Source organism: Schistocerca cancellata, chromosome 1 (genome assembly GCF_023864275.1).
Source record: "Schistocerca cancellata isolate TAMUIC-IGC-003103 chromosome 1, iqSchCanc2.1, whole genome shotgun sequence".
Taxonomy (NCBI): Eukaryota; Metazoa; Arthropoda; class Insecta; order Orthoptera; family Acrididae; genus Schistocerca; species Schistocerca cancellata.
This window is the reverse complement of record NC_064626.1, coordinates 975,736,618-975,752,269: the sequence shown is the minus strand read 5'-3', so window position 1 is coordinate 975,752,269 and position 15,652 is coordinate 975,736,618. Positions and strand designations below refer to the sequence as shown.

The window sequence follows — 15,652 nt, the reverse complement described above, 5'->3', positions numbered from 1 at the left end:
AATTCTTTTTCCTTTTACGAATCACCTTTTTATTTCTCACAAACTGTAGTGGTTCTGGCAACTAGAAGAATTTCATCTCCCAGTGAGACTCAGATTTCAACACATGTCTACTAAATTTTTGCATATCATCGTCGTTGCAGTTGTTTTCCCGTTTTAGCTTGACTTGAGATAGATTCATAGTCGTATTTTCATTGGTGTAGAATAGACAGAAGTGGTCTCCTCTATAGTTACAGTAATGAGCATCCCTAAAAACGCTTAATTAGCTAGGTTCTTAAAGCAACAGAGTGCAGTGATGCAGTTACAAACAGTTGCACGATAGTAAAATTTATGAAGTGAGGTTTCCTTCACTTGTACATGATTGACAGTCTAAATTTACCTGAATGGTCTAAATACAGGAAAAAGGTAGAAATGAAAGTGTCAAAACAGTAGTAGAAAAGAGCGGAGAGAATTTAAAGAGAAGTGGACAGAATCTTAGTTCACAGACAACTGGCTAACATGGGAAACCTGTTCTCGGATTCCGAATAGTCAAAAATTAATACACTCCTCAAAAAGAGCTACTGTCTTACGTAACTTAATATGAATTGAACTTCATTAAGCATATATTTACGAGATAATAATATTCCAGGTACTTACCAGGAAGTTCACTGGAACTTGGTCTGGTTTTCGGTTTCTCCGTCGAGCCAGCAAGAACGGGATGGACAACGGACGTGCCCAGGTCGTCGTCGGTAAAATTACCGTGGGCGACATCTGTAAGAGAGACAGGCAGTTAACATTGATGACTGTGTGTCTTTAATTACCACTGAGTGGCGAAGGGGCATGACAGGGCTCTGATGTGAACTCTAAAAATTTTTTCCCGGCGAAGTTAATGTTCAAACAATTTTCTGGCTTGCAGCCGGTCGTCGTTTAATTCATCGCACGATATTTCGACTCGGCACCTGGCAATCGTCTTCAAGTGAGCCATCGAAGACTGATAGCGTAGATCTGTTTGGCCACTGAAAAGGGAGTAAAACGAGAACCAATATCTCGTACTGCAGTTGAGTGGTGCAGCAGCATTCTGACTGCACCTGTGTGCTATGCGATAGTTCTATTCCGAACCCTCAACATCTGTAACCAGTGACATTCTGCATCAGTTACCTGTATCCAAAAAAGAAAAAAATATGATAGTCATAGATCACATAGTTGCAGTTAAATTTTGTTGTTTCATTCATGTTGTTTAACACGTGTTATCTTCCCTGATAAACAGCGAATACAAAAAACAAAACCTTTCTTCCGCTTATTTTACTGTGTCTTGCAGTTATCGGTTTCGAACGTTTTGTTCATCTCCATGTTGACTCCCAAGCTACCTCACGTTTCAGTGTGATATATTTTCAGTACAGGGCACAATGACATTCACTTCATCTTCATCTTCTCTTCAGGTATTAGGCAGGAACTGCCTGATACGGTACCCATCTCTGTAGGGGACTTCTACTGTCTTTTCTCCCAAGGCACTTACAATTTCTTGCCTTTAAGGGAAGTCTCTCACTCTTCATTCTTTGTGGATGTTCGTTCCATTTTCTTCTGTAATCTCGAATTTTATCATCCATTAAACAGCTGATTAACAGTTCGAACTTTAAATATAATACAGGAGTCTGATGATGAACAAATTTTCCAAATCGGTAATGTCAAGAAACAATAAAATGTGGTGACGACAAATGTCATCAAGTTAGTAGTTGCTAGCAGTTTTTATAGCATCTTAAATAAATTTACCGACTTGAAAAAGTGATTTGTGTTTAAAAGGGAAGGAAAGAAACTCATTGATGTGCTCCCTCCCCCCTCCCCCCTCCTTCATTGGATTTCAAAATCACCACGGTCTTTTTAGAAATTAGACGTGAAGGGAATAGTGTAATGAATTATTTCTTTAGCTAATGAGCTTGAGTAATGAATTATTCCTTTAGTTAGTGAGCCATTACTTTTTTTTAAACTGCATGACAGCCGTATTTGCAGGAAAAGATAAAGGATAAGGTTCCGCTTACTTATGCAAACCACAGAATCCGTATTGTAATCCTTTCCATTCCCAAACATGTTTCAGCGTATTTGGACATCTTAATTGTTGGTTGATTACGCTTTATAGAGCCTGACTGGTCAAAGATGGCCATATTCGTAATTAAGACGTTAATAAACCAGAAACCTACTGAAGGTAGCACAAATCTACCGAAACACTTTTCTGGGTAAGCAAAGAAATATAAGAAGAATTTTGTGGTCTGCATGAACAGGTTGAACACAGTGCGATATTATGTACCTGTTTGCGGAGCCGGTGCTCACCTGAGTCGAAGGTGATCTCGCTGATTCTGATCCACTCGCTGGCGTGGAAGAGCAGCAGCTTGACGAAGCGCCCGATGCGGTGGTGCAGCTTGATGGAGACGTTGCGCGGGGTCTCGAAGATGTGGTCGGCCACGTAGACGAACGAGATGGGCTCCCCCGGGAACTCCCTTCCGGTCACACTGAAGAGCAGGCGCGCCTCGGCGAACACCTGTGCGAGCGGCCCCTCATCAGCTACGCTGCTCATTAACAACCCCGCTGCCTTGCCTCTGGCCCAACGGCCCACGCCGGTGGACTGCTAACAATGCTGGCTTTGTTACCACGCCTCACTACTACAGGAAGTGCGCACCTCTTGCTTACTGCATCACACTGGGCGTGCGCCCCACAGATATTGAGGATGTGCTACAACTAAAAGGAACGCTCCTACTTTTTGAAATATGTAAGGAATTTCTAACCTTTTTAGTAAGTACACCAGTAACGTAAATTCCATACAAAAACTTGCTGGTATACGCTTCCAATGCCGAGGGATAGCGACATACCTTAGGCAGTTTAGGATTACAAGGGTAAAAGGAATTTCTATAATCAGGATATGTTCCACGGCCAAAGGGAGGAGAGCAAGTAGTATTTACTGTTTGCTCTTGGTCACCGCGACCGCTATGCACGCAGGTTCGGATCCTGCCTCGGGCAGGTTAGTTAGGCTTAAGTAGTTCTAAGTTGTGGGGGATTGATGACCTTCGAAATTAAGTCCCATAGTGCTCAGAGCCATTTGAACCACTTTTTTTTTTATCTTGGTCACCATCCTGTGTTCCAGGGATTTTCAATGTGCAGTTACATGGCCTAAAGCCGCCGGCTCAAGGGGCGTGGAATCGTAAGTGAACGAAGACCTGTTGACTAAATTGCGAGGAGTAAATTGAACAATTTTGCACGTCAGGTTTTTATCTCGTGGAGAAGAAAGGTATTACGTCACAAGTAGAACTTAAGAGACGCCATATTATATGGAGTTAAACTCTGTATTTGGTGTTGCTGTTTATTATAGACTAGACTACGTGCTATGAATATTAATTGTTTCAAAGCATCAGCACACTGAGGATCCCTCAAAAAGCGTCGTTTTAGGTAGGAGTTGTTATAACAAAATGATAGGAAACAACATATCTGCTGTTAAAGGCTTTCTGTATTTGGTACTTTTAGTACTATAATTGGTGTGCCATGAAAGTATATCGTTTCAGTTTGTGAAAACTAAATATCCAATAATGACATTTATTGACAGAGCTTCTACATGGTGTAAGCCAGATAGCATAGATCAGAGCATAGTGAAGTGTTAAGAGAAATGCAACAGGATCTCTTCTAGCTATTTTCAAAATTCTTTTCACCTTTTGTGTACTAAAACATTCTGCGTCGTTCTTATTACTTTACTTTATTACAAAAAAAAGGTTCAAAATTACGAAATGAATCCAGTTGTTGACACCTTTGTAATGAAGAACGTTATTGAGAGTGATAGTAGTTCAAATGGCTCTGAGTACTATGGGACTTAACTTCTGACGTCATCAGTCCCCTAGAACTTAGAACTACTTAAACCTAACTAACGTACGGATATCACACACATCCATGCCCGAGACAGGATTCGAACCTGCGACCGTAGCGGTCGCGCGGTTCCAGACTACGGCGCCTAGAACCGCTCGTCCACTCGGGCCGGCAGTGATGGTGGTCAGTACATCCATGGAGATGATGCGTGCGCTGACTGACATTAGACACTGTACTTGGAGGGGAACTGTTCACAATGTAAAACCGAGATGAAACTGATTAACTAATTTCTACTAGTATGTATCTCAGATAGTTGTACAAAATTATGTACACTGTACCAGCAGTGTGCTATTCAAGACACTGATGACTCTAGAATCATCTTCGAGAACTTTCTGCGACCTTCTTCGACAATTGCTAAAAATTAATGGCATTATATTAAGCGCCGGTTGCAGCCGAGAACTGCCACTAGAGCGCGCCGCGTTCGCGAATCGTGGTGAGAGCACGTCACGTTCTGTGAAATGGAGCAGGTCGTTCCAGAGTATGCAGCAACCACGCCTGGAGTATCTTGTGACGACGACTGCTCGAGGGCACGTGACGTGCTCTTGTAGTGGCGTGTGCTGGATTATGACGCTCTGTAACAATTGTTTGCACAGTTGCACACCTAAGCTGATGGAAGTCACTGGTAAGGCACTTCACTAAGATAAAGCCAAGAGACCACTGTGAGTTTTCGGCGTCTTCATAGCGCTGAGTAAGGACAACGTGTCAAAACTAACACAAAATTTGTTGGAATACACAGCGCAGAGTGGATGTGTTCATACTCGACTAAAACCAGCAGCGATATATTAAGGGGGTCGTCAACTGCAGTCGTAAGTATTAAGTGCTACATCTGTCCAAAAAAAAAATAATAATCCCTAGAGACATCGAGTACTCAAACGTAATTCAGACGTCAGCTCATGGTTATCAAGTAGCAGATATGTTATGCTAATTCAATAAGCAATGTGGTCTTCAGTTAAGCGTCTCTGTTACGACAAGTAAGATTTTTAATGATTAATAAAAAATCGTCTCAGGTGTATTACTAGACATTAATTGCGTTGTGAGCGGTTTCGTTCGTTGCACATCTCCAGATTGCCGAGTTGCGCAACCTGAAGCTGTTCAACGGACAAAACCGTCGTAACACAATAATAGCATAATAATACACTTGATGTGGTTTTTATTAATCATTAGCGTTAGCGTCACCTGTGATGCTCAGCATAATCGAGAAGGAACATTTTATTCAGAGAGTAAAATCTATAAACATAGAAGACAAGATTGCAGGAGAAAAAGTTGGATGCCATTGTAATAAATTAGGATGCACAACAGAACGAAGAAAAACAAAAAAACTCCTGATATATTGTGATAACTGTATCAGTTCATTACATTTCTTTCAGCGATATCAAATGACATGAGGGTCAAACCTGAATTATGAAGGTTGTTCATAAGGTAAATAAACTTCCAATTAGCTACTAAAAAAGGGAAGCATAGGTAAAAATTTTATATGCAAAATATATTGGCAATTTACATTACTTCTCCACAAAGTCGCCAAATCTGCCGCACAGTGACATCAGCTTCTCTACCCCTTCGTCAAAGAACGATGCCGCTTGGTGGTTAGGCAGTTGTTGGCTGTATCCTTGACCTCATAGAAGGTTGTCAAGTGTTTAGTATGCAGCCAGGCCTTCATCTTCGGGAAGAGATGATAGTCGCTTGGTGTCATTTCGGACTATAGAGGATGTCGAAAATCTTCCAGCCAGAAAGCCCAAGTTTTTTCTTCGTTCTGTTCAGGCGTAGTCATGGAGGAGAACGATTCCTTTCGTTATCAACCCGTGACGTTTGTTTATGAATTGACAATCGGGTATTCGTAAGAATCCATCAATAAAGCTATTTATGTCACAGTATTCTCAAGCATTACTCTGATGCAATCTGTTGTCAAAATCCCATCGGATTCCAAGTTACTGAAACCATCATTATGCGGTTTGAAAGCGTCTGCTTCAATATTTTGGGTTTATTGAGAAAACGAACGTGCATCCACTGCTTAAAGGGTTCCTTAGTTTCAGAGTTCATGTACTGCATTTATGTCTCATCCCCAGTCACGATTCTTTTCAGAAATTTCTTGCTCTCTTCATGGTAGCGCTCAAGAAATGTCAAGGTCGAACCCATTTTTTCAGTTTTGTGAACATGGATTAGACATTTTGGTACTCACGGCGCAAAAGACCTTCGGTAATGTAACCTCCCTGCGCTTAAATAACACCTGACGCAAGTGTTCAGAATTTTTGGAAACCGTCAATGACGTCTCGCATGCCCTATTTGCGTCAGCTTGTTGCGTAAGCACGTCAGTCACATCTGGAAGTCTTCGTCAGCCACTTGCATCATGCACATATACGCGAACAACCTTGAATTTCCTGCAGCAGACCCTCATCATAAGACCATATCCAAATACAGGACACAATCGACGATGAATTTCGGCTGTATTGACTCCTTCTCTCTACAGGTAGCAAATGGCAGAACGTATCTCGCAACTGGTGGTACACACATTCACTTACTACTTGCACACTGACGAACGCGACAGGTAGCGTATTGATGCAATGTGACCGTGACGGCCTCCTCCTCCAACAACACAAGTGCTGTGAAGCTACAGGCATTTGCTTTTAATGGCCAATCGGTTAATTTGTGAATAGTCGAATAGTCTTCGTATATTTATTTTTAAGGTTTAATAACAAGTATAATGTTTTTGTTATACTGAGTTCTGTTTGTTTCAATTCAGCTTTCGGCTTATTGGGTCATCTTCAGGAAACAACCGACTATTGTCTGAAAGGCACATTAGTTTTTCGGTACCCAAACGTTTTAAGCAAAGATTTACTCCACTTGCGTAGAGTGATGTGCATCAAAGTTGTTTTTTAACGTTAAAATTACAATGTTAAGTATAATAAATAATTAAACTACACAATATTAGTTGATAAATAGTTATAATGCTAAATTTTTACATTGACTGAGAAACTCGTATCTCATCAACAGTGTCGAACGTAGAGTCTTTTGTAAATACATTTTCTCTTGAAACTCTAAATGAAGCTTATTGTAACATGCTCGCATGAATCAGTTACTTTCAAGCAAAATTTTTATCATGAGACATATATGGTATGATAGATTGGTTTCTATCCCAGACTGTTTGCTGTTGTTAAAATAACATGCTTATCGAACTGTTACATAGCTATCGAAGTGTTGTTTCCGTATGGCACTAAATACACTATGACGAAATTAAATTTGAAGAACAAGAATACACTGATGAGCTAGACACTCATATCATCTAACATGTTGCCTATTAGCACTCGTCTCTGGATCTTCGACCGACAGTGGTTTGGTGATTTTTCTGACGTTTCGCCAGCACGAGTGGCTAGCATTATGTATGATCCATCACTCATTGATACTGAGTGAGGATCCAGGGCTTTTACCTTGTCTCTAAAACGTACTTCTCCCATTGTTATGTGCAACTGTTGTTGGTTCTAGCGGGAGAATCCAGACTGTGTTGTCGTCAAGAAACCTAACGATCAGGGCTTCCAGCATTAGTGCGGCAAGCAGATAGAAGCTGTGGCAGCGGGCCCCGTTTCGCAGCTAGGAATGGAGGGTGGGTCCGGCAACACTAGCCATTTGCGATGGCGAAACCTCTGATTGACCACTGCCCTGGTCGTGCGGTAGCGTTCTCGCTTCCCACGCCCGGGTTCCCGGGTTCGATTCCCGGCGGGGTCAGGGATTTTCTCTGCCTCGTGATGGCTGGGTGTTGTGTGCTGTCCTTAGGTTAGTTAGGTTTAAGTAGTTCTAAGTTCTAGGGGACTGATGACCATAGATGTTAAGTCCCATAGTGCTCAGAGCCATTTGAAACATTTGAACCACTGCCCGTGGATACCGAATCGAGCCCCAGTAGGCAACACTTAACAGCTGGCCGTGGCAGCCTGAACAATTTTACCAGTATCCTCTCATCAGAAGTGCTGTAAGTCTACATGCGATGTTCTTACCTCCGCGCTCCTGGTGAACTCGTTGTCGGTGAAGATGTGCACGCCTGTGAACTCGCGCACCTTGTCGAACTCGAAGATAATCTCGACTGGTTGGCCGGCGCGTGTTTCATTCCGCCACCCAACCCAACCGTAACCTGGAGCAGCAACAAAACCAAACTGTTTGCTAACAAACTGAAGCTGTAGAGCTTCGACCAACACCGCATAATAACAACTCGTAGCAAAAGTACACTTAGAAGGTGCAAAACAAAAATCCTTATTTCAGTGCTCGGAATTCACCATTGACACCATTCGTGTCAACTTTCCAGAAACATTCAGAGCAGTGGCTGGAAGAGACCGAAGGGCCTACATCCGTCTGATACTCTGTCTGTGACTCTGTACACAGAGACTCGTGTTGTCTGAACGTAGCAGCAGATAATAAATAATTTTCACAGAACATTGTATTGTACCGAAACTCAGAATCTGCGTGGCCTGGAGCTATGATTTGATCACTGAAGCAATGAGCCCGGCGAACGCGTTCTCACTTTTTATAGAACTAGCTTCTTAAGTCTGATAACTACAATAAATTAACAAGCGACAATGAGATTTTCACGATCCTACAGGAAGTGAATGAAATGCCTGAAAATTTATGGTGCACTACTCATTGACTGAAAGTAATAAAAAATGAAAGATTCAATATTTACAATATTTAGGTATTGATAATGGCCCACATAGTTTGCACAGAGATTCAGAAGAAGGCAAAGTTTATATGAAAAGAAATACAGGATAAACGTTTACTATTTTAACCGACTAATGCCATTTTTGTTGAGTCATTAGTTTGTCGTGTCGTCCAGTACGTTAACGTGTGTGTACACTTCCACCTTCATCTAGTGTAAAATGCTCATATTTTCAGGGTTTTAACACTCAGATCACCATTTTTTGGTTTGTACCAGGCAATAAATCGTTTTCCCATGTTCAAATTATATTTTAGTTTCTATGTATTCCCCCCCCCCCCCCCCAAAAAAGGAATTTTGCCTAATCTGTTGACATAATTACAATGAAAACAGGCGCATAGAAACACAGGGTGCCCCGCCGACACCAGACGTTTATAATTTTCGGTTTTGGTGTATTCGTAATTGCGGCCCGACCAAGGGCTGCAGTGCCTTGGGAAGTAAATGTGACGTAGTACGCTGAGGACGTTTCCTTTCCTTCCCATGCATTACCCATCAGAATGGAGATTAACACTGATTTTTGAAAGGGGTAATAAGCTGATCGGCGAGAATATTAGGCACTGATTCCTTTGCAGTGCTGTACATGGTATAGCACTGATACCAGATGGACAGATGATCCTTCTCTGCCCACCTTAAGTCTTGGCAAAGAAGTGTGTATGTGCCAATCGCTTGTATGCAATCTGCACAGTGGAGACGTAACAGAATGACTGGTAGGTTATATTGTGTTTGTACATGTCCATGACCACACCGAGAATGAAGCTGTTTCACCAGCGCGGTCTGTGACAGATGTTTACAAGGCATGTCGATACACACTCAGGCACGTAAGACGGCGTAAGAGCAGTGGTCGTCGTGATATACCAATCAGGAGGGCCTGTGTGCTAATTTAGGCCGTGGCAATGACAGTCGGTTACAAACCAAATAGTAATGTATTGCTGTCAGTGGATGCAGGCCCATGTCAACCACTTTCCGAGTCAAGACTGCGAAGAGAGCTGCGTGCAGTGGTCATAGGGTACTTCCAACCGGCAGATAAAGCTACACTTCTTCCAGGGGACAATAAATACTACAGTTGGACATTATCTGACAGGAGGAGCGTTGTGCGGTCCGTGTAGGCCAATTATGCCTCATTTCAGGTCGTTGAGTGCACTGACAGCGTGGAGCGACTTAATTCAGGCAGCCCGTGATTCATAAAATTTTGTGGGCGTTTCTCGTAAATGACTTGATTCAGGTTCAGGTGACTTGAGCCAGAATGAAAATTCCTGGCAGATTAAAACTGTGTACCGATCTGGGACTCGAATCCGGGACCTTTGCCTTTCGCGGAAATCTACTCATTGACTGAGCTACCCAAGAACGACTCTGCTGTGGAGAGAAGTCGTTGCCCTACCCACGACATCTTCTAGACGACAGTTTCCCCACGGCTGTATATACGAGGATTGCCCAGAAAATAGTGCACCACATTTTCTTCCTTCAACAATTCCTTATTGAACATAATGAGAATTACACACACGAAAGAATAGTGTTTTCAGCTACCAACCCTATTTTTCCGTTCTATGGCCTTCGTCCAGCGCGAAACAAGGATGTGTGTGCCCTGTCGGTACCTATTCTTGTCCTGGTGACTAACTAGTGCTTAACTGTGTGAACTTCCTTTGCTGATTGACAGGTGCACCGCCTACTGCCGAGTCGTGATGCGTCAGTCCTCGCAAATGACGACATCAGCTCGCTGCAACGTGTCAGGTGTGACAGCCGTGAATGGTCTCCCTGACCGCTGAAAATCGTGAACTCCGCCGAACTGCCTTCTTAAGACTTCACCCTCCGTAACCATCGACTAACTGTACTTGTGTCGACAGCAGATGTTCCATAGACTTTGCACAAGCGTTTATATTACCTAAAGTATTTTTTTTTTTCTCTGCAGTGAAAAATTCTGTGACGGCACATTGTAATATACATAACCCACAGGCGCCGTTTTGAAACTGTCCTGCAGCTACGCTATGTGTCGGAAGTGACGGAAGCTCGGTGCGCTCACTTAGGAGATTTCAAATAATACGTACGTAACGTTTCGCATTCGAAGCATTGTTTTCGGCTGAGAAAAAAAATGCGGTGCGTTACTTTCTGGGCAACCCTCGTATAAATTCATAACTTGACTAACACGCCGTATCAAAAGTCGACTAGATGCTATTGCTTGGACAATAAAATATTTAATTGATGATTCACTTATCATTATATTTTTATTTCTTGTTAGAAGTGGAATAAATGAAAGTAAGCTGATCTCAAGTCCTATTCAAATCTCTCGGTCTTAATCACATATAAAATGTCTGGAACTATTCGTTGCGCTAGTGAAACGTAGCAGTCAGCGTTCCACAAGTTTGGTGGCTCTATGGGATCCAATCGTCAACCAGTAGGTTCAGCAGGATATAGCGTACCTGAAGAAACTTTTGGGTTCTCTTACTCGTTGAATTGAGGCCGTTATCAAAGCTAATGGTGGTTCATACGGTAATAGGATGACTCCAAATTAACGCCTTCGTACGGCTTCACCTACTCACAACCATACTGTTACTTTTCAGCGTAAAGTAGAAGTCGTTCCAACGCTACATCTCGTGTGACGACACTACGTATTTACGATAGTTGGCTACGCCAGCTAACAACCAGATGTTATATTTCAGCCTAACTTACACTTCGATCTACGCCGTAGATCAGTCTGCCACCAAAACGTTAAGAAATAATAGTATAGACGCAAATAAAATTTTTTCTGTATGGTGTTCTCTTCCTCAGACTTACTACGTCGCACACAATTACGCCATTACGTCATGAGTCAAAGCTGATGCCCTGTTTCGGCGAGACCAATTGATCTGGTTCATTTATCTTGGGATATCCCATGCATGTGGGTAATTTTTTGGCCAGTGTGCATAAGTATCCCACTAGATGCTTCAGCCGAGTGAACGAATACCTCCGCCTGTTTGCTACCTACATCGCCAGCGCACTCTTGGCTCGGTCGGGCTGGATTGCTACTGAGGTGCGCTACTCACCAGTGGCGAGGCTCTCCAGGTCTGCGCGTACGCTGCCGTCGGTGAGCAGCCCGAGGCCGCCGTGCAGCCTTCCCTGGCCCTCCCAGCGGCCGTCGTACCACGCGTCCAGCAGCTCGCGCCCTCCAGGGCCCTCGCTGTCGCCCTGCGGCATCGAGTACCGCAGCACGCCGTCTGCAACGGTGTCCAAAACACGCGCTGGTTTTCACACTTATTCACGCTTACTTAGTCCATACACAACAGCAATAACATCAGTGTGTCCTGAAAAGAATGTCCTAGTGTCAATGGTATATTGTAAAAACTTAATTCACATTATGTACAACTTCTTATACGTCAAGACCAACTAAACTAGTTTTTCCTGCCAGTGTTCAATATGGGTACCTTCAGTTATTCGGCACACATCCAAACTACGAGTGGCGTTCGGTAAGTAATGCAACACTTTTTTTTCTGTAAGCATGTTGGTTTTATTTAGGATTCCAATGCACCATATTCTTTCCCACTCTTTTGCCTACAAAATTATATTTCTCGACACAAACACCGTTCAGTGCGACGGCTTTACGCCATCTTACAGGCATGCCTGAATGCCCGCATCATACCACTCCACTGGTCGGAGCCAACATCTTGCTGCGTCCACATACAGCTTCTCGCGCAGTTCATCCTACATTGGGCCAGACGGAAGAAAGCTGGAAGCTGCAAGATACAGAATCTAAGTTGGATGGAGAAGAAAAGACCAATGAACTTTTGTGAACTTCTTTCGGGTGCAGAGACATGTGCGAGGCCAGCTTAGTACCGAGATGTTTGCCCGTGATCCGTCGACCACAGCGAATGAGAGTGTCCGCACGTTCCAGGATTCACAACAGTGTGCGGCCGCCCGGTGAGTGGGAGATCGGACGGGTTTGCTTGATGATGACAGATGCCTCGCCCAACGACTCACCGTGTTTTTGTTCAGTGTCAGGTCTCCGTAGGCATTCTGAAATTGCCTATGAATGTCTGCGATGCTCTGGTTTTCCGCAAAAGAATAATGACAGCTCGCTGCTTGGAACGCAAATCCGTTACAGACGCCATTTTGAAAGCTACGTTTACAGTCGCCACTATCGGAACTTCATGAAACTATACGCCTAAGGGCTGAGGCGGGAATGTTCCACAGTGTCCCACAAGAAATTCCGCAAGCTTATCGACCGAAACTGGCCGAGGAGCAATGTGTTCCAGTACCGGTATTTATTGAACACAGCTCGTGAAAACACGTCTTTCCACATTTTGGTTAACAAATCCATAATAATAGAGCAGTAGCCCCTTAATTTCTGTGTCTCAGCTCTAACAAATGATTAGCTAGTGGCGGAACGTAGACATGATTTTTTATAAACCCCAAAGCAAAGAAATCGCATGGCATGACGTCAGGTGAACGTGAAGGCCTGTGGAAAAGACCGTCACGGCAGGTCCACCATTCAGGTGCTTCGAAATAAACAGTACCGTTTGTGCCGCTATCACCTAGGTTGAACTAACAGGCCAAAGTCAAAGGTTGGCTATACTTTCTGGTCCTTGACGTTCTCTCTCGTTTTGCGTGAGTGTTTCTCTGGAGGTGGTCAGTCAGTCGGTGTACGGAACAGCGAGGAAAGGCGATTAGTTGCTCATTCTGGAAGAAATTTTTGGGAACATATAAAGGTACGTTTACATTGCATCCTCGCGGTCGCACTTCCCGCTAGAGCAGTGGCAGACAGTAAAACCGCAAAGTCCATTAGTACAATTTATATGGAGAATGAACCGTTAATATGCATTAAACGTCCAGTATCATTTCGTATCCTATTTTCGTACTGGGAGCCTAATCTTTCATTTATTTGTAGCGGCTGTTTATTTTTGTAGGCGCTACTTTCTTACTACTTACCACTGGAAGTACATTTTTTAATGCAGGCATTTCATTTCTGAAATGGAATGCATTCATGCTCTTTCGGCCGACTAGACCTTTTGACTAGAGTGGGCAGTTTCCTGCGATCTGTTTTCCTTGCCGAGCGTCTGATAAGTTTATTTATTCTATAGTGATGGAACACGGGAAATCAGTCGTATGACGAGCTGAAAGGAGGAATAAATTTTTTATTACTGACGAAAAAACCTTCAATTTCTTTTTATTTTATCACGATCGTCTTTGGGGCCGAGGATGAGGCTGACAGCCCCGAAATCGATTGTGCGTCAATAAAAAGAAGTTGAAGATTACTTTTCCAGCATATGAACATAGTGCCAACTTTCAACTTACCTATGCTCGTCACCAGTGTTTGAAACCATAGAGGTCGGTGCGTTTCCATAATACGGATGTTTTGGGCCTGCCTTGATCCAAAGCATTTATCTGTTATTCCTAAAGTAAGTAATTAGACTTCATTTATTCAGAAAATATCAAATGATTGCTGTTACACTGCATCACTTTTAGACGTTGCTCTGATTAATTAACGTAAAGAAGGGCCGTAGTAGGCTGTAAAGAGATTTTTATTTCATCGTGCAATTAGCTAACTTCGTGCTAATTTGGACTACGCCTCATTGTCAAGCACATTTGTAACATCTATACTTCACGTTAGTTTCAAATCACTCTCAAATGGCTCTGAGCACTATAGGACTCAACTGCTGTGGTCATCAGTCCCCTAGAACTTAGAACTACTTAAACCTAACTAACCTAAGGACATCACACACACCCATGCCCGAGGCAGGATTCGAACCTGCGACCGTAGCAGCAGCGCGGCTCCGGACTGGAGCGCCTAGAACCGCACGGCCACCGCGGCCGGCCAAATCACTCTCAATTAGAAGTAAAAAAGAACCATATTCCGTCATTTTACCATATTGTTCTGATTAGTTACATGCTGAAGCTTGACTACGATACTTTTTTATTTCCTTCACATACCGTCTTGTCTCATATAGCATGTCACCTACAGTTTGATCGCCTGTTGTTGCATAAATTCACTTTTAACATCAAATAGTTATTATACTACGAAATGGCGAAGAACGACCGTTTTGTGACGGTTAGGCGAGCTTTGAGAGAACATATACATGACTCTCTCGTGTTGGTTTCGATTTAATACATGCATACGCATACACACACAACATATTCACTTGCAGCACTCTCTACCGAGCAATATGTCACACATGCAAAGTGCACTAGCACACAGATGCTTAGTAATTCCTGAATTTCTCAGTGTAGGAGACCAGTAATCTATAGTAATTTCTCGCTTTTACGTCTTAGTTAAGCCAAAGAATCTTCCACAGAATGCTTTTTCATGGAGTCTTACATTTAAAGCAATTTGTCAATTGTGCATTGTGTGTCCACGCTTAACTGTGTGACGCAGTTAGTAAAATCTCCTTACAGCATCTGTACCTGTGGTTTATAACTTCCTTCTCAGTAATTACTAATCAAATAACTTTTTCTGCTAAAGACAAGTGGTGAATTTTACGTAATCTCACCCATACAGTCAAAATAAAAAGACGAGGAATGTAAACGGAGTTTACACATACAGTATAAAACGCAATGCAAATAAAAGTAGGAGATAAGGAAGTTAAGATCGTGTTCGGCAAGTTGAAGTCGAACTCTTTCATAAATTACACTTGGTTTTTATGAACAATTTCTGGGTAAGATGTACCTTACTGAAAAGCTAAACACGCCTGTATTATTCAGATCCGTTGACTCAGACTCTTGCTTCAGTCCTATTCCCGTGGTGTGGAAGCGTTTTTAAACCCCCGGCAAGACCGGTCTGTCCCTTTTCATGTCTTTTCTCCCCCTCCTGGTAACTCGATCCAATACGACAAACATCTGTATCCTAAGGCATATGACACATATTAGTCATCCAGACCGCCTCATCCCCTAGCGTGGGTTCCTGCCGACAGATGTCGATGTCTACAGAAATAAACGCTAGGAAAAAGTCATGGAACTTAAAAGTACACCGTGGAATATGAATAATTCGAAACAGACATTCTTTTAATAGTGATCATATAATTTACGTGTAAACAATGAAACGGGGTGCCAGAGTGAAAATAACTGCCGGGGCAGCACTAGAGCACATGAACCGTACATATCCTTCAAAACAGCAGT

The 15,652-nt window shown here is 42.8% G+C and overlaps 1 protein-coding gene across 1 annotated transcript in view; it reads right to left on the bottom strand.

Moving 5' to 3' along the window:
* The window catches only part of LOC126088432 (discoidin domain-containing receptor tyrosine kinase B-like), a 209,284-nt gene that overhangs the window by 51,212 nt on the left and 142,420 nt on the right, over positions 1-15,652 (bottom strand). The window contains exons 6-9 of the mRNA XM_049906578.1: positions 11,590-11,760; positions 7,863-7,996; positions 2,302-2,509; positions 634-747 (exon numbers count right to left, since the gene is read on the bottom strand). Of these exons, the coding sequence (XP_049762535.1) occupies positions 634-747; positions 2,302-2,509; positions 7,863-7,996; positions 11,590-11,760 (627 nt within the window). The remainder of the gene's footprint in view (positions 1-633; positions 748-2,301; positions 2,510-7,862; positions 7,997-11,589; positions 11,761-15,652) is intronic.